Source organism: Xiphophorus maculatus, chromosome 2 (assembly GCF_002775205.1).
Source record: "Xiphophorus maculatus strain JP 163 A chromosome 2, X_maculatus-5.0-male, whole genome shotgun sequence".
In the NCBI taxonomy this organism is placed as follows: domain Eukaryota; kingdom Metazoa; phylum Chordata; class Actinopteri; order Cyprinodontiformes; family Poeciliidae; genus Xiphophorus; species Xiphophorus maculatus.
This window is the reverse complement of record NC_036444.1, coordinates 6,514,768-6,532,821: the sequence shown is the minus strand read 5'-3', so window position 1 is coordinate 6,532,821 and position 18,054 is coordinate 6,514,768. Positions and strand designations below refer to the sequence as shown.

At 36.0% G+C, this 18,054-nt stretch overlaps 2 protein-coding genes across 6 annotated transcripts in view; one reads left to right on the top strand and one right to left on the bottom strand.

The window, feature by feature from the left end:
- On the top strand, positions 1-6,396 carry galk2 (galactokinase 2). Its single transcript, XM_005815324.2, has 10 exons — positions 1-239; positions 326-414; positions 1,100-1,223; positions 1,340-1,433; positions 1,972-2,118; positions 2,497-2,595; positions 2,685-2,837; positions 3,807-4,017; positions 4,458-4,659; positions 5,597-6,396. Exons 1-10 carry the CDS (start codon positions 190-192, stop codon positions 5,802-5,804), a joined length of 1,377 nt encoding a protein of 458 aa, XP_005815381.1. The 5' UTR covers positions 1-189; the 3' UTR covers positions 5,805-6,396.
- Positions 6,397-11,920: 5,524 nt separating this feature from the next.
- atp8b4 (ATPase phospholipid transporting 8B4 (putative)) overlaps positions 11,921-18,054 on the bottom strand; it is a 47,882-nt gene continuing 41,748 nt past the window's right edge. For all 5 annotated transcript variants that reach the window (XM_023349190.1, XM_023349200.1, XM_023349213.1 and 2 more), the window contains 8 exons: positions 17,496-17,637; positions 16,517-16,700; positions 15,568-15,791; positions 15,405-15,488; positions 14,099-14,344; positions 13,301-13,439; positions 13,087-13,217; positions 11,921-12,390 (listed from right to left, as the gene is read on the bottom strand). In XM_023349190.1, coding sequence (XP_023204958.1) covers positions 12,106-12,390; positions 13,087-13,217; positions 13,301-13,439; positions 14,099-14,344; positions 15,405-15,488; positions 15,568-15,791; positions 16,517-16,700; positions 17,496-17,637 — 1,435 coding nt within the window. In that variant the 3' untranslated portion in view covers positions 11,921-12,105. The remainder of the gene's footprint in view (positions 12,391-13,086; positions 13,218-13,300; positions 13,440-14,098; positions 14,345-15,404; positions 15,489-15,567; positions 15,792-16,516; positions 16,701-17,495; positions 17,638-18,054) is intronic.

Below are 18,054 nucleotides of genomic sequence, written 5' to 3'. Positions count from 1 at the left end.
GTTCCTGAGTCAGCTCCCTAATCAAACAGCAGCTAAATGGAATGAGTAGGTGTTGCTTCAGCATATCGGAGGTCAGCGGTTTCATATCCGGGATTTCTGTGGGGCAGTCAGCTGACAGCAGTCAGGCTGCTGTGTGAGAACTTCGACAAGAAACTGATTAAAAACCAAGTAATCTCTGATCAAGTAAACATGGCATCTAATCCACCCACACTGAAGATTGAGATAACTTCCAATGAAAGGTGAGAAGCAATGAATGGGACCTATTGTCCGGTGTTGAAATGAGCAATGCATGTTTACCAATTATTTTTATTTTCTTCATGCACAGGCTGAAAAACTTGAAGGATCATTTTGAAGCAAAGTTTGGAGAATCTCCTCTCTTCTATGCATGTGCACCTGGAAGGGTAAATCTAATAGGTAATTTAATAATTTAAGATTATTTCAGACTTTGACCACCTTAAAGTTTTACTACTTGTAAATTTTGTTCCTCTTTTATATTCAGATGGTCCTGTGTCACTAAATGAGGTTGTCTAAACCCATTAAACCACAATTAACATGTTAAACTGCTGAGGTTTTTCTATATATTATGAAAGTACTCACAAGCCCAGTATTTTTTTATTTGTTGTACATTTAATTTGTTCAGTTGATTTTTACTTAACATAACAACACATAATGGTAAATAATTATGAAGTTAAAAGCCATGGATATGAGTGGGGTTTTTTAAATTTACAAATAAAAATATAAATGTATCACAAGTAATCAATACTTTCTATAACCATTTTTCAATGAAACATTGGATTTATAATGAGATTGAATGAGACAAAGTTGGACTCTGTTTACTAAATTGCTAAGGAAACAGAGTGGCAATTGGTTTCTGTGGATATGAATTGCAGAAGCAGTTTCAGTCTGACACAAAAGTAAAAAGTTAAAACCTTAAAGAAATGTAACAAACACCTAAATACTTTGGATTACTAATCAGAGTTTTTAGATAGAAATATTCCTAATATTGCAGAACTCGAGTAGCTAAAATATTTCTACGGTGCCAGAAGTGCCAAACAATTGACTTATTTCAGATTAATTGTAAATTTTTGTTTTTCACCAGGCGAGCACATTGACTACTGTGGATACTCAGTCCTGCCAATGGCCATCGAGCAGAACATCCTGGCCGCCGTGTCTGTGAATAACTCCGGAACGATCCAGCTGGCAAACACAAATCCTCAGTACCAGTAAGACGCCAAAGATTACTGCACTTTTATTTTATATTTTTGCAACTTTAATTAAGGGCTTCAAAAATATCGGTGCTGCTTTGTTATGTTTTTTAAGGGCTTTTGTTTATTTGCAGAGATTTTAAAGTGTCCTGCTCAGAGGACATCGTCATAGACAGAGAAAATCCACAGTGGTATTATTATTTTCTCTGTGGAGTAAAAGGTATCCAGGTAAGATGTGTTAGTGAAGCCGTGGCTAAAATAAATAAGATTTAAAGCGAAAACAGTTGAATAAAAAAGGCATACATCTTTCTTTTCCTCAATGGCTGAAGTTAAAACAAACTTCTCTTGTTTTAAGTCAGTTAGAATTAGCAAAATTATTTCTATTTGCTAAATGACACAATAATGAGAAAAATAATATGTAAGATTTATTACTAAAACCAGAATTTTACATACAGAATGGTTATTATTTCTTTTATGCAATGAGGAAAAGGATCAATGATGCTTTCATGGCTTTGAAAACTTCTGGTTAAATGGAGTCACACTTCTTGACCTATTTTTTTTTACCCTATTTTGTATTATTTCTATTTATTAAATAGAAATAATTTTGATAATTCTAACTGACCCGAAACAAAGTTTGGTCGGATTTAACTTCAGCCAGTGAGAAGTATGTAAACTTTATTTTTTAACTGTATTGTGTCGTTATTAAATGGAAAGTTCTTTAACTATCCTACAGTATTATATATTGATCTGATTTCATTTTCTCCAGGAGAAGTTTGGGATTGGTTGTCTGGCTGGAATGTCTTGTGTTGTTGATGGAACCATTCCTCCCAGTTCCGGTCTGTCCAGTTCAAGTGCCTTAGTTTGCTGTTCTGGCCTCTTAACAATGGAGGCAAACCAGAAGTCTCTTTCTAAGGTAAAAAAAAAAAAAAACAACAAAAAAAGTTTGAAAATGGTCTCAAAACAACATTATCATTTATCATCGCAATAACGTCTGGGACAATTTATCATTTTCCAGTGCTTTGTGTTGTTCCTGCCAACAAATTCCCAATAAAATATATTTAAGTTTGTAGTTTAATGCAAAAAAGAAAATTAAAAATTTCAAAAGCTATGAATGCTGGGGCAAAGACATTCTTAAGTGGGGGGGAAAAACCCAGGAAATTATCCATCAAATTAAGACAACCCCTTTATGTGTTTACCTTTCCATTCCTCAATGTGAAGGAATATTTTGTGGAGATTTGATATGTTTATTGATTCTTTACTCTGTTTTTGTCCTCTGTAATCTGCCCTCCAGGTGGATCTAGCTGAGATATGTACCAAAAGTGAGCGCTACATCGGGACAGAGGGAGGAGGCATGGACCAGTCCATATCATTCCTGGCAGAGAAAGGAACTGTATGAAAAATTTTTTTCCACCACTGCAATATTTCTACATTCAGATGGTTAATGTTTATTGAAATGACAGAATTTCAACCACTTATCAGGCGAAGCTGATAGAGTTCCAGCCTCTGAGGGCCACCGATGTCAAGCTCCCAGATGGGGCCGTGTTTGTGATCTCCAACTGCTGCGTTGAGATGAACAAAGCTGCTTCTTCTCACTACAACATCCGGGTGGTGGAATGTCGGATTGCAACAAAGGTGCATCTGAAGCTGCAATAAGCTGAAAAAAAGCATTGTGACTTGTTCTTTCATCCTGAATTTGTAATTTTACAGTGTTTTTAAACTCTGGTCCTAATGTTTCAGGCATTTCCCTGCTTCAGCACAGGTGATTTCAGTTGATGGCTGATCAACAGGCTGAATAATCTGAATGGGGTGTGCGGAAGCAGGGAAACATCTAAACTATGCATTTTAGATTGGGAAACACTGATCTAATACAATAACAACCTAGTAGGGATGCAAGTTATCGATTAATGTGTTAATATAAAGTTCATTGCTCTTATCTATCGACTAGCGATTAGTTACTTTAAGTGGCTACTCTTATTGGACTGTCTTTCCGTAACATGAAGGGCTACATTTTTTAAAAAGAAGCACATTATTACATAACTTTTTGTGTTAGCTTTGCTAAATTCTGGCTACATAAACAAAAAAGTGTTTTTTTCACATTATTACACTTAGAAAGCCCTCAAAATAAACCGTGCTTATAGTCATCATGTCATTTGCCATCATTTTGCAATTTTTCTGAGCTATCGGTTCATAGCAAATCATTAATTATTGGTTGAAAAGCTGACGCTGTTCCGTCATGCAGCTGGACTGAATAACCGCTAATATTAAGTTGACAACTTTATATTTCAAAACAGAACTGCTTGACGTGCATCTGGCGTCCAACATCAGACTCTGTTTTCGACCGTTTTTCTTTCCTGTTATGGCATGGTCGCCGCCATCTTTAATTCTGTACCAAGGGCTCCGCTTAAGGATGACCAGCGGCGCCCTCTGTTGGATGGCGGCTAAACTGCAACGCTGAAAGAATGTCTACGCGGACGTTAATCGAATGAAAAAAAAATCCAATAAATAATTAATAGTTATTTGATTGATTGCTTACATCCCTAGTTTACACAACTGTGTGGTATCTTGAATGATAACTCTAAGTGTCTTCCGGTTTGGGCGCAGATGTTGGCGCAGGCTCAAGGTCTGGATCCGAGCAGGTTGGTGAAGCTCTTTCAGGTTCAGACGGAGCTGAAGGCCTCCCTGGAGGAGATGCTGGCCCTGGTGGACGAGGTGCTGCATCCTGAGCCGTACAGCCGTGAGGAGATCTGTAAAGTGCTGGGCATCACCACCGAGCAGATGTGCACAGAACTGCTGAGCGCTAACACTCAGCATGGTGGGTAACTGAACACATCTGCACAATCTGGAGTGAAATCACCTGATTTAGTCAAAAATCTTTGGTATAATTGATGCAACCAGTATCCAGTAGTGTTGCTCACAAATCAGCCGTTTAGGGCTGCAGCTAGTGATTATTTTAGTAATCGATTATTTTGATTACTTTGATGATTAATCAAATCGTCTGATTCTGAAGATTTTTCATTGAGAAAATTTGATTAAAATTGGAAATTAAATTCAGTCTGACATCGCCTGGCCCTATTTTTCAATACTAAACACTTAAGTTGCGTCACTCTTAAGATGACGCAATATCTGTTTGTTCTATATATTAAAAGATTTGGAAAATTATAATTAACACCATAAAATTGTGGATTTTTCTAAATCAGACCATTTAAAATGATTAATTTTAAGTTGGTTTTTTTTTGTCTATTTGTTTCTCAGTAACAAATTTCAAGCTTCACCAGCGAGCCAAGCATGTGTACGGTGAAGCTGAACGCGTGATGAGGTTTAAGAGCGTTTGTGACGCTGGAGCTGCAGGATCCATAACCCTGCTGGGAGAGCTGATGAACCAGAGCCATGCAAGCTGCAGAGACCTGTACGAGTGCAGCTGCCCAGAACTGGACCGGCTGGTGGACATCTGTCTGTGAGTACAACAAGACAAACCAACACACAAAAAAAAGAGATTTTAAATAAGAAAATAGACTGGATGAAAACAAAAATGTATGAATTTGGTAGCAGAAAAAATATTTGATTTTATTATAATGTCTATAAATGATTCTAGAGGAATGAATAAATGAAGTTACATTTTTAGGGGTTGTTTTAGATCATAAAACAAAAACTATGTGAATCTATTGGACTTCTAAATAAATATATAGAATAATCATATGCTTTTGTTTTTTCATATCTGATTTATTGTATAGAGGTTTGGGACAACACATATGGATTATAAAAAAAACTCTGACTTAAATTTCAAAATTTTGACTTAAATTTTCTGAGATCAAAAGTCAGAATTCTCTCATTAAAATCAGAATTTTGAGGGAAAAAAGCCAGAATTCCTTTTTTTTAGTTTCCTGTCTATTGTAGAACACAGCATTAAAAAAAAACTTTGTCCTTAGTGTCATTTAGGAGTATGAAGACTTACTAAAAATTAATCTGTAAACTAGGCAACAAATAAACACCTTCATCTGAACTCATGTACCTCTAGTGCCACCTTGTGGTCAAACTGTATATAGTCAATATCAGTTTTTCTTTTTAACTTTATGAACAAAAAAAGACAAACGTTTTATTGTAATTTACTGAGTTGCTTCTGTTTACCTAGTTCCTTTTACAAAAATTGTAAGTGTGCATTTTTATTTTTACTGCCCTATGTTTTACAGCTAGCATGATCAATTTGGTATCACACACACACACACCCACTAATCCAGCTATTGATTTCAGCTTTTACCACTGCAAGCAACTGACTCAGTAAAACCTCTTTCAGTTCAATAAAACAGTATCTCTCACATTGATTTTTCATAAAGATTAATGACGCCGAAAGTTTCGCCGCAGCGCTGAGTCTTCGTCGTTTCTTCTGGTTGCAGGAAGTCGGGAGCCGTCGGCTCCAGGTTGACCGGAGCAGGCTGGGGAGGCTGTGCCGTTTCCATGGTTGCCAGCGAGAAGGCGGCGTCTTTCCTCCGAGCCGTCAGAGATGCTTACTACACGCCGGACCCACGCAGAGCGGCGATGGAGAAACAAAGTCTGTTTGTGACGAAGCCGGCGGGAGGAGCTGCAATCCTACTGGAGGAGTGAATTACATAACCGATGTTTACTTGTTTATTTTGCAAACAAATCAACTAAAACAAATGCAAACTGTAATTTTTTTTTTACATTCAGAAGGTGGAATTTAGGATGTTTATCTTTTTTTTTTTTTTTTTTTTGCTTTTCTACAGGTGGGAACATAAGGGCCAAATATACACTTTTGTGATATTTTCTTATGATTTTCTAAAAAATTAATCTGGGAGATGATGTCAGATGATTTTGTACCCAAAAATAAAACCAAGCTGTAAAATCAACTGTATTTGTACAGTATAAAATACTGGTACACTTTATTAAGGAATAAGTAATATCCAAACAAGTTTAATTAAAAGGCAAAAGAATAAAAACACGGACGGTTCAATTCATTAAACCTAAAACAAAACAAATGGAAACTGTAATAAAAAAAAACAAACAGGAAATTATGGTGCTATTTTTTTTTTTACTTTTCTATAAATGGTGACACAAGGGCAAAATATCCATCTGTAAGTGTGATATGTATTTTCTTGATTTTTTTTTTAAATTAATCTGGGGGATGATGTCAAAGGATTTTCCACCCAAAAATAAAACCAAACTCTAAAAAACTTTACATTTGTAGTGTGTACATTTCTGCTGCACTTTAAGGATAAATAAAGTAGGAAAAGATTTAATCAAAAGGCAAAATAATAATAACCTGGAAATAAAAATGACGTACTTGGTAAAACAAGTTTCAAGTTGTGAAAACCTTTAGATGAATTTTGCCTTCTGTGCTGTTTAATTCACTAAACTAATCAAAACAATTTTTTTAATATTCAGAAGCTGGAAATGATGGCTTTAATTTCTTTTACTTTTCTCCATATGGTAAAACAGGAACAAAAAACTAAAAGAACAAATAAGGAACGAACCAAGGATGGATTTAAAAAAATGAAGCAAGAAGGTGTTACACAAGGAAGCAAGAATATGTCGTACTATTTTTCTCTATTCTTTTATTTTTTTTAAATTCTTGTCCAGATCTGGAAAATACTAAAATAAAATTTCAGATTGTGCAGGGACCCAGAATTTCCCCCAGACTTTCTGGTTTCACCAGACCCTTGACACGATTGACAGTATTAAAAAATGAGGTATGCTTCGTAATCATTTGAGCTTCGATTTACCCAAATAAAAAAAACTCTCACAGCTTGTGCTTGGTTTGTCAGATCCATGCAAATATACAGTATGTCACTACATTATTCCAAACCTTTGGACTTTTTCACATTTTCTTACATTACAACAACAAACTTATATGTATTTCATGTGAAAGAGAAACACAAAATATTGTGGCCACTGTTAATTTGATCCAGAAGTTACACAATTAGTTAATAGAGTTAACTAATGCATAATTAATAGAGGTATATGTTGTAAGAGCAAGGGCTCCCTAGCTTTTTAAAAAAAGAGCCATTGTATTGTAAGCATGATAATTTTTTTTATAAGAATTTTGATTTATAGTTGTCACCATAAATTCCAGGTAATAATGTTTAAACTAAAAAGGAGTTTTAATGATCACTTTTACCATTATTGGAATACTACTACTAATATTGTGATATAACTTTAAGTCCATATCGCCCCCCCCCCCAACCAGAGTGACGGTTGGTGGTTACCATAGCAACCGGTAACTGACAGTTTGTCCCCCTTTTTTTCTGTTCCCATTCTGTTACTGTGGTATATATTATGTTCGGCTCCGTTTTTTTCTCTGTAAGTATTAAATTTTAACATATTTTAGATTAATTTAGTCATATACAGGGTTTCATGTGTAATTTTGCCACATTTTGTATATGTTTTTTTGACTGTTATTACCATATTTAATGTGCGTTTTGATTGTGTTTAATTCTATTACTGTTAATTGCTGTCAGCTCCTCATTGAGAACCATTAGTTTGTTAAGGGTTATTTATTTTATTGTATTTCATTTTATCTATAGAGTCAGTAGCTGCTGGACTGAGAATAACTTTATTTTCTCTTTTTTTATAAATATGGTGAACCTGAGTGTGTTTGTTGTGAAGTCAACCTACTGGACCTGAAGCAAACAAAGAAGGGTTACATATGTAAGCAACAACCGGCAATGTTAAGTGTATATATATACTGTATTCACACCTGATTAAACGTCTATGTGATCTTTATTCTGAACGGCGGATCCGTTGGGTTGCGCTAAACTCATCTTGACATTTGCGTTCATGGAATAAAAACCACTTAGTGTTTTTTTTTTTTCATCTGCACGGTTCACAAGCTTAATTATTTATGTCATGGAAACCAGATCTTCTCTTGCTTGCTTCCTTTTGTGGAAAACAAGTGAAAATCAGGAAACATTTGGAATGCAAATGAGTCTTAACAGCTTGGACTGCGTGAACATGAGTTGAATTATTCAGAATAAACAAATGCAGTCAAACAAAATGGTCCACACTTGGACCTGTAGCCCACATGTGTCAAACTCGAGGCCCGAGGGCCAAATCCGACCCGCCAGGGTTTTCCACAGTGTATTGTAAGCCTGGTGGGCCTCCAGGCTTTACTTGTGTCCCCACCAGGCTTAGCATCGTTTATTTGTTTTAGTTTTTTTTTAATGATTGCCTTTTTTAAGACTTTATAGTTGGTGTTTATGTATTAATCTTCCAATCTTTCAATAACACTTAACTATCAAGTGATAATTTCAAATTTCCTATCAACTTTAAACATTTTTTAACTCAAAACACGGCCGGCTGGACGGGCTGCGCTAGCGCCCCGAGCAGAAAGTTTTCTGGGCCAAACCCGGCCCGCCTTAGCTTTTTATCTGGCCCTCTAAATTCTAGACTAAACATTAAATGAGCTTAAATATTATGCTATCAATCAAATCAATGCAGTTTTTATTTGTTTACTGCCAAATTTTATCAATCACTCCCTCCAGTTTGTTGAGAATTATCATGGTTAGCGTTGAGTGGATTGTCGGTTCCGTCAGGGCCATCTATTCCTCTTGGACGGAAATCAGCTTCTCTTTTCCAGAGATTGAACGCTTCTTCGTGTGATTGTAGTGCATGCAGGTGTGTCTTTGAAATCTTTGTGTGTTGCATCAGTTTGGCGCGCTGTGCTAAGAGTTTCTGCTCTAAGTCTCTGATGTGGTCTACCTCTAAGCTGCCATTCTTAGGAAAACCAAACTCTGTGTGCCACTGTGGAACATGTTGACAAGAAACTCTGCCGTAATTTCTAACCATATGATCTATTTCTGGGCCACATGGAACGTATTCTTCAGTATTTTGACCTTTATTAAAAGATCCTCCCATTTTCTAATTATCCTCTGATTTTTCTAAACCAGTAAAAACGTTTTAATTACCCTCTGATTATTCTAAATCAACTAAACCTATCTCTGATTTTTCTAAACCAGTAAAACCTTTATATAGATTGTCTAAGCCTAGAACAATCTACAAAAATCCTGTTATTTTAAGCCTAAAATAACCTACAAAAATTCCTTCAGAGCTAAGCCTAGACTCTGAATACTGTTTTGGATTTCCTACGCCCAGGAGAATCCTTCAAAAACCTTTTACTTTAGATTTCCTACGCCTAGGAAAATCTAATTCTCAAGGTGTTTTAAGACTAAAACCCTGAAACAGATCTATCCCTGATAATCTGTTTTTACCTTAAATCCTTGGGCTGGTTTGTTCATAATAAATACTCATGAATAAAGCTGTTAAATTTCAGCAGGGTCTAGCTGGTATGATCTAGACCGGGAGTGTCCCACTCGTTTTCATCAATAAATCAATAAATTTATTTCGTTTTCATCAATAAATCAAAAATATTCAGTCACGAGATTCTGAACATTCCTCTCCTCAACAGTCTTGATAGATTGTTCTGTTCACTCAAATACAAACTTGTGACAAAGCTTCAGGATTCACTGCATGTCTCTTAAAATTAAATAATATTACAACACCTTTTCACACTGATCAGTCCATCCGGGATTTTGTGAATATTTCTGTTTGGTTTTTTTCTTTGCAAACAAAATCACAGATTTTGTGGCGCTAATTTAGAAATATTTGAGCCAATGTATGACGTTAAACGTAACTTTTTATCAAATCCTTTTCACTGACTGTAACTTGACATCAAGTAAGGCTGAGGCAGCAGTCACTTAAACTTAATGTTTTTGTACAATTTTGAGAAAAATTTGCAGAAATGTGGGAATCTGTAGATTTTGTGTGAACTTTGAGTAAGCATTTGTTGAAAGATTGGTAAAAAAAGGTTCCTGTTACTAAAAAATTGTAAATTCTTCCAGAAGTTATTGCGTTTGAGACCATTTTCAACTAATAACAATTTCTATTAGTACTAAAGGCCCGTGTGCCAAATGTAGCCCGCGGTCGCTTTTTATGTGGCCCTCTAGACTAAATTATATGAGTATGTCCCTTCAATTAACCGCCAAAAAGTCCCTAAGGCTCCCGGTGCCGACAACCCCCAAAGATCCCATTCGGAAATTCAAATATCCACGGTGGCACATGCTAAGCAAAAATGCACCAAACCTGCAGGCCAGGGCCGGTTCTAGACGGGGGCCAAGAGGGGCTCTAAAGAAATTATACTAAATAAATGTCTTTTTAAAATATTCAATGGCAGATATTCTTTTTAAATCTTCACAATTTTATTTGAACAATGAATTAAAAATTATAATACTGCACTTAAAAGTTTTAGCTGTTGTATGGAGATAGGATCACACAGGGATCTGCAACCTGAATCTTCGGAGACACAAGTGTCTTTATGGTTCACAATATTAAATTAATAAATATTGCTCTGTTTTTGTTTAATTCTTTTTTAAGTGTCTCCGTAAAAAAAAAAACAAAAAAAAAAAAAACATACTACACGGCCCCTCTAGTAAATTTGGTGTAGAACCAGCCTCCAAAGAAAACAGTAAAGACCATCATATATATTTTTTAACCAGCTAAAAGAGGCCAGACTTGTATCATCAGCACCTTTATTCAGATGACAGTTTGCAATGCAATGCAAAAAAAAAATGTTAGAAAATATAATTGTTTTCCATTACAAATGTGTGTAAAACTTTGTAGATATTCTGTTAATGTTGAAAACACACAATTGTGCAATTACGGGACAAATGGGACAACTATTGCATCATGTAGTCGATGTGCCCATCTTCTCTATTTAAATCTAATTATTACTGAAGGGCAACATAGTATACAGACTTCATAATCTTTTGGTTGAATGCAGTAGTTATTTCCACTATGGCTTTATGTTTAGTTTTTTTTTTCAAGTGAGTGTTTTGTTAATGGAGACTGAGAATCCATTTTACTTTTGTTTTTGGTTGTTTTGTTTATTTTGTTTATCAGTTCCAGTGTTTAGTGTTCTTTTGAAAATAAAGTGTATCTATCTTTGGTAGGAAATCACATGCATTATTACATCATTTCCATTAAATCAGTGTAAAAAGGTCTTCAAACAATATTATCGTTTATCGCAATAATTTTTGAGACAATTAATCGTTGAGCAAAATTTGCTATCGTGACAGGCCTAACTGTATATCTCACACTTGGTTGCTAAATGTGGTCCACTGTGACATTCCTGCTCCTCATGTATGGAAGACCAAGAAGGCCAAAACATTTCATAACTTTTTTGCTGCAAACAGCTATAATCAAAACCTAAACTGTATGGAAATGAACCGTACTGCCAGACAAATCACTTTCATCCAATCAGAGTATTCCTTAGACAACAAGTCAAAATAGTCCTGAAATTACAAAACAAACTTATAGGATTTAGGAAAAACACAAGCGTACATAATACACTTGAATTTTGTAGTCTTATAGTATGTAGTTAAGCACACAAATATGCTTACTTTATGCATTTTAGGTAACATTTCTAATTTTTTTTATCTACTATGTGATCCATTCCTACTCAACTGAACTGCAGGAAAACCTTTAGAAAAAAAAAAAGTAATATCTTAGATGAAAGAATGCTCATATGTTAGAATGCCCTATTGGATTGATGCTCTCAGTCCACTTCAATTATTTTGCAAGGAACAACAGTCAAAAATTTCAGTCTCTAGATACCCAAGGCTGGTAGTAATATGGTCCAAAAGACTTGGACCTGTGATTGCCACAAAAGGTTATAATCTACGGTGTTGACTGTATAGAAATACATGCCAAACTGTTCCAGATTTTTATTTGTAAAACATTCTGATAACAACATATATCAATTTCCTTCCACCTCGGCTTTTGGCCAACAATATAAAATCCTGCTAAAATTAAAGTTTGTATTTGTAACATAACAAAAATGTGAGAAGTTAAAATGGGCGTTAATACTCTGGTTAGGCACTTGAATCCTTTAGTGTTACTTCAGCCTGTCTGCTTTATGGCTCTCTGCCGGTTCTGCTGAGACTTCGTTCTTCCTCTTCAGTATATTTTCTATCCAGCTGGAGCTCTGTGCTATTCTTTCCAGGGAGCGAGAGGAAGACAGTGTGCTCACTCTCATGTTTTTGCCCGAGGTGATCAGCTCTCCGTAGCCTTGCTGGTGGGAGAAGGCGTAGGCAGAGCGGCGAGAGCTCGTCCGGCGGACTCGCCTCAGGTTCTGCTCCTGAGGCCTTTGTTTTTTCCTGGACTGCTGCAAATGACGAATCTGTGAAGACAAACCAGCGATCTCTTCATTCCCCTAAGATTGTCAGATTTGACAGCATCTTCTATATTGAGTGGACAAGACAAGAGTCTACACTGCTAAAAAAAATCTTACCAAGTACTTTTGTTCCACTTTCTGGTGGAAATATCTTAGTACACTTGAAATAAGATAAAACTAACTTACAAGTGCCTTTTCAGCAAGATATATGAGATTGTTTTAAGTAAATAATTTCTTAATATTGATTTTAAAAAGTATTGGTTCCACTGGTAGATTATTTCACTTAAAACAAGACATGTTTCACATGTTATAAGTGAAATAATCTGCCAGTGGAACCAGTATTTCTTGAATCAATATTAAGGAATTATTGACTTAAAACAATCTCATATATCTTGGTGAAAAGTTACCTGTAAATTAATTTTTTTTATTTAAAAGGTACTAATATATTTGCACTAGAAAATAGAACAGACATACTTGGTAAGATTTAGTGGGTTTTTTGCAGTGTATATCTTGCAAGTACAGAGTGTAAATAATGTTTGTCCCCTTACACATGGCTAATTTGCCTAAACTTATATATGTCCATATAATATAATAATATTGTGTAGGGCATTGTAAATACTTATGAATCACTGTTTCTGCAGCATTTTACTGGTAAATCTGGTTTATTAAGCTGTTTGTGACTTCTTTTCACTGTTACTGCACCTTGTCTGTTAGAGTTGGGAAGAGGTCGATTCTCAGAAAGCTCACGACTAAGCCAGGCAAAATGCACACCACAGTGGTGAGCAGGATGACCAACCACACGCTCTTCTCCGAGAGACAGTTACGAGCCGTACCTGTGGAAAAACAGCAATAGGAAATTCCTTCTGCTTCGTTTCCACCAGTCTTTTGTTTTTTAATCATATTGAGCCAAACTCACCAATAAATGGGAAATTACTCGGAAAGATGCCAAACAGGCCGTCACTTTGCATTGCAAACAGAATGGCAAAATACACGATCAGGCTGCCCCACATGAACAGATGATTGACTGCTGTCCAGTAGTGTGTATCCAGTCCAATCTAATAACAAAAGACGTCACACATTTAACAGGTTAGGATAGATCTATGGGCGATACAAAACATTTTTTTTGCACAAAATCATTCTTAAATAGTGAGATTTTAGCCTGCTCAGTTTGTCTATCTTGAGCTATTTTAGGGCCTCTTGTCACTTTAAATCTAAATAAGTTGCTTCTGGCCAACTCAGTGTTTACACTCACACATGAAAAAAGCTGCCAAAAGATTCAATTCAATATAATTTAAAACTACTTTATTGATACCAAAGGGAAAATTCTTCAAAGAAGTTATTGTAGATGATAAGTCCAATTTTTCCAGCAGCCAAACGGGCTTGATCGGAGCTCTGTTTGGGTTGCTAGGTGACGAGCAGAACTCCACTGGGGTTGCTAGGTAACGGGCTGGGCTTCGCTGGGGTTGCTAGCTGCTGATATGCGAAGTTACAATTGGAAAGCTTTTGAAGTGGCTTATTTTCCAGACACCAAAAAAAATTAAATTATTGCTCAAAAACAGCTGGGTGTTTTTTCTAATCATTTGGGCCGTTTTTAGAAGCAGTAGAAATATAAATGGAAGTATAAAAACATGCAAAATCCCTTTTAATGTACAGTGTTGGTTATTATTAGTAAACGTCACTGTGTGAGAACAGTTCAGTCTGTTCAGAGACTCACCTGAACACTCACAACAATGACTAACGTTGTTGCTATGGTGACGGCAAACGCCTGCTGGTCAGAGAAGTCGGAGCCGTCGTCCTTCAGCATGACGGAGAACGCTCCGTAGGGAATAAAGAAAAGCAGGAATGACGTCACCATGCCTTGCAGCGTGCAGAGGAAGAACTGGCGTTTGTTGAAGAGCAGGTTCTGTTGGCCCGGTTTGTACAGGCTCGGGTAGCGAAGGCTGTTCTGGTCGTTGACGTCCTGGCAGAAATAAGTTGGTAATTAGATAAGTTAAGCAGTTCCTCGTTATTAAAGTCTAATACCTACAAGGTTAGCAAGACAAATGGTTAGTTGAAGGTAACATATAGTGAGTAAATTAGTATTAGTTGTAGCATATGGGTTCAAGAATTAGTAACAGATTAGTTACATTTATTGTGGTGAGGATATATATTTTAAATATTAAGGAGGTTTGTTATTTAAAACAGTAAAACAGGGCAGCATAACCCAATATTCACCTGGATTGCCTGACAGTGTCTTGAAAAGACAAAAGTTTTGGAAAAATTAGGAAATTGACAAACTGTGGACATAATTTTTTAATCCAAAAAGGCACAGCTTAAGCCAGGGGTGTCCAAACTTTTTAATGTCAAATTGCAAGTACTCTGGGAACCAGAACATTTAATATCTTTCTTTTTAATTAAAAATGCAGAAAAAATCTCCTTTTTATTTTTACCAGCTAAATAACACACAATGTTTTAATTAAATTAGCAATTTGTATTTTCTAAACCAACTAAACAAAAAGAGTTTTACAGGTTTGCCAAATAAAAAAAGAAAACAGCTAACCATGTCCTAATTTTTCAGGTTGATTATATTTTCAGCAACAAGAACAGTTTAAGGAATAAGTTTCTGCATTTTAGTAAAATCCACTAGATGATTTGGTCCCTGTTACTAACAAATTAAATTAAATTGAAAGCAAAACACTTTGAGTTCTACCTTATATTTCCCATTTCAAGATTTTAATTGCGTCTGTTTTGGACGGCTTGTGAAATTTCTGTAAAAATTTCACTCTAATATTATTTTTAAATGTGTATCTGCATCAAACTGGCAAATCCAAAGTTAGGCTATTATTGAGTTCTGATTAAGGGCCGCACCGGAATCATTTTGTGGGTCCAAATGGCCACATTTGGACATCCCTGCCTTAAGATATACAGCACCTTCAATTTGTATGGCATCCACTGTAAACATTAATTTATCTTCCAGTACAGTAGGATACTATCATATGGAAGTTTATGTTTATTATTTATTCCATGTTTTCTAACAATACCTGATCAAAAAGTCCCATCGCCAGAACTGGTAACGATGTATAAACAATATTGAAGAGGGTTATGAACCACTGGTCGTACACAGTCTGTGGGAAAAAATAGATTACATTTAAAAAAAAAAATAAAACTGGTCATATATTTTAATGTAAACGACAGTTTTCTCACCTGTGCTGAGAAACCACAGAAGAAGCCGTACCAGAAGTGGACCAGGGTGAAGGCAAAGTTCTTGTAGAAGAAGTAGGCCAAGAAATTACACATTCGGAAGTAGGACCAGCGCCCGTGCACCAGCAGCAGCCTCTGCAGGTACCGAAACTGAGCGAAGGAGTAATCTGAGGCCAGAACAGCTTGCATCCCCTCCTGTCCGCTGATGCCTACGCCGATGTGGGCGGCTGACGCAGCACAAGAAAAAAGCATAATGTGGGTCACCCAACACTGGAAAATCACACATATTAAAGATAATATCTAGGATTAAAAGGTTCACACCTACAACTGGGGGCACACAATGTAGGACTGCTTTTAATAAAACTGTTGTAACATATTAAAGTCATAAAATGCTTGCACATTTTCACTAATTATTATTAAAAGTAAAGAAATTGTTTTATGAATTATCTGTTGGTTTGTAGTTTGATTGGTTTGCTTGGTTTTAGTGAAATCTGAATAATGAATTATCAAACACTGTAAAAACACAAAATCTTACCAACTAATTTTGGTCTAGTTTTTAGTACAAGTGTTATAGTACACTTGAAATAAGACAAAACTACCATAATATACGGTACATAATATAAAAGTAACTTTTTAGCAAGATATAGGAGCTTGTTTTAAACCATTAAATCCTTAATACTGATGAAAAAGTACAAGTTCCAATGGTAGATTATGTCACTTATAACATGGGGAAAATGTTTTGTTAGAATTCTGACTTTTGATCTCCAAAGCTTAAAATCAGAATAGTCAAAATTCAGAGATTAAAGTAAAAAAACCTGAGATTAAAGTCAGATTCTTAATATTTTTCCAGCAGCCATAATTCTCTCCTGTATTTTTCAGAAAACAAAGTGAGAAGATCAAAACAAAAGTTTTAATTTTGAACCACATCGCATCGGCACCGGCCTTTACTCACTTTTGATCATGCTGACGTCGTTGGCGCCGTCCCCCACGGCCAGCGTGACGGCCATCTTGTGCCTCCTCACCAGCTCCACCACCTGAGCTTTCTGCATCGGCGTGACCCGACAGCAGATGACCGTTTTACACAAACAGGCCAGATCCAGCAGCGTGTGCTCCAGCTGGGGCTCCAGCGCGTGAGCCTGCGGGCCGAACACATACATCACACCTGATTAACACACCGTCCCACGGCGGCGCTGAAAAAACGACCCTGCTGAGGCAGCAGTAGACCGTTTCCCATCTGGCTGCAGGCGGTAAGGAAATGGATGTTAATGAAAACCTGTAATGAAGCCGACGGCCGTCAGAAGGCTGGCAGCTTTCTGCTAATTGGACTTTATTTAGTCGGCAGCAGGTGAAGAGAGACACAACATTCAGCAGAAAAACAACCAGAGTAAGAGTAGCACTACTTCAAGATGTTTTTACTCAAGAAAGAGTAAAAAGTATTTAGTAAAAGGGCAACTCAAGTCCTCAGTAACTGATGAAATTATCAATCATTTAATATGTAAAAATTACATCATCAGACGAACCAAAATATAAAGTTACGTGGAAATTTAGGTATTTTAAGGATGAAAATGACAATAATTCATATAAGTAACAAAAAATAACAAAGGCAGGCAAAAGAAAATTTTATAAAACTAACAAAAACTGCAGGTGTGTCTGTCTGGTGAATTTTGGGTTTTTCATTCAGTGGGTAGAAAATACAGACATATTACTCAAGTAAGAGATGAGATACTTCATAATAAAATTACTTGAGTAGAAGTAAAATGTACAGCGTAGTAAAAATACTCCAAAAAGTTGTTTTTGTTTCAAAAAGTTACTCAAGTAAATGTAACTGAGTAAATGTAACTAGTTACTACCCATCTCTGCTGTTTAATGGTTTAACACCTGCAGGGTTCAAAACCAAATGAAAAGTAAGTAACAGTTTGATAGCATCTCACCAGACTGTGACCGTTGATGACCAAGGCATACTCGGAAATAATCGTTTCTTCAAACACTGAATCTTCTGCAAACACGTCGCCTTTCTGGACGTCTGCTGTGCTGCTCAGCCGGCGCAGGCCGAGGATGTTCTCCTTAGCGTTCCTAAGGAGAGGGGAAAGACCTACTATGCTTGCTTGAACAGGTTAGGGCTATAAAAAAATATGTTAATTACATTACAAAATCACTTTAAGACAATGACATTTTAGTTTTGAGCTCCTTTTAAAATTAGCTCTTTTAGGGCATCTTGTCTCTTCAAGTCTAAATAAGCTGCTGCTTACTGCTAGAAAAAAGGACAACATTTATAATAATTTAATAAGTAACAAAAAATAACAAAATCAGGCCAAAGATAATTTTTTTTAATTAGTTTCTTTCAGTAAAAAATTTATAAAACTTTAATAAAAACTGCAGTTGTATGTCTGTGTCTGGTTAATTTTTGCCTAAAACATGTTTGTTTTTCCTTCACTGGGTAGAAAATCCAGAATTTTCTTTTCAAGAGTAGAGATATTTCATTATCTCTTT

Bases quoted from the DNA above. Each gene is read 5' to 3' on its own strand.
- galk2 (XM_005815324.2), top strand. From the start codon at position 190: ATGGCATCTAATCCACCCACACTGAAGATTGAGATAACTTCCAATGAA. The intron at 240-325 runs GTGAGAAGCAAT...CTTCATGCACAG, and splicing joins GAGATAACTTCCAATGAAAG to GCTGAAAAACTTGAAGGATC. The intron at 1,434-1,971 runs GTAAGATGTGTT...CATTTTCTCCAG, and splicing joins GTGGAGTAAAAGGTATCCAG to GAGAAGTTTGGGATTGGTTG.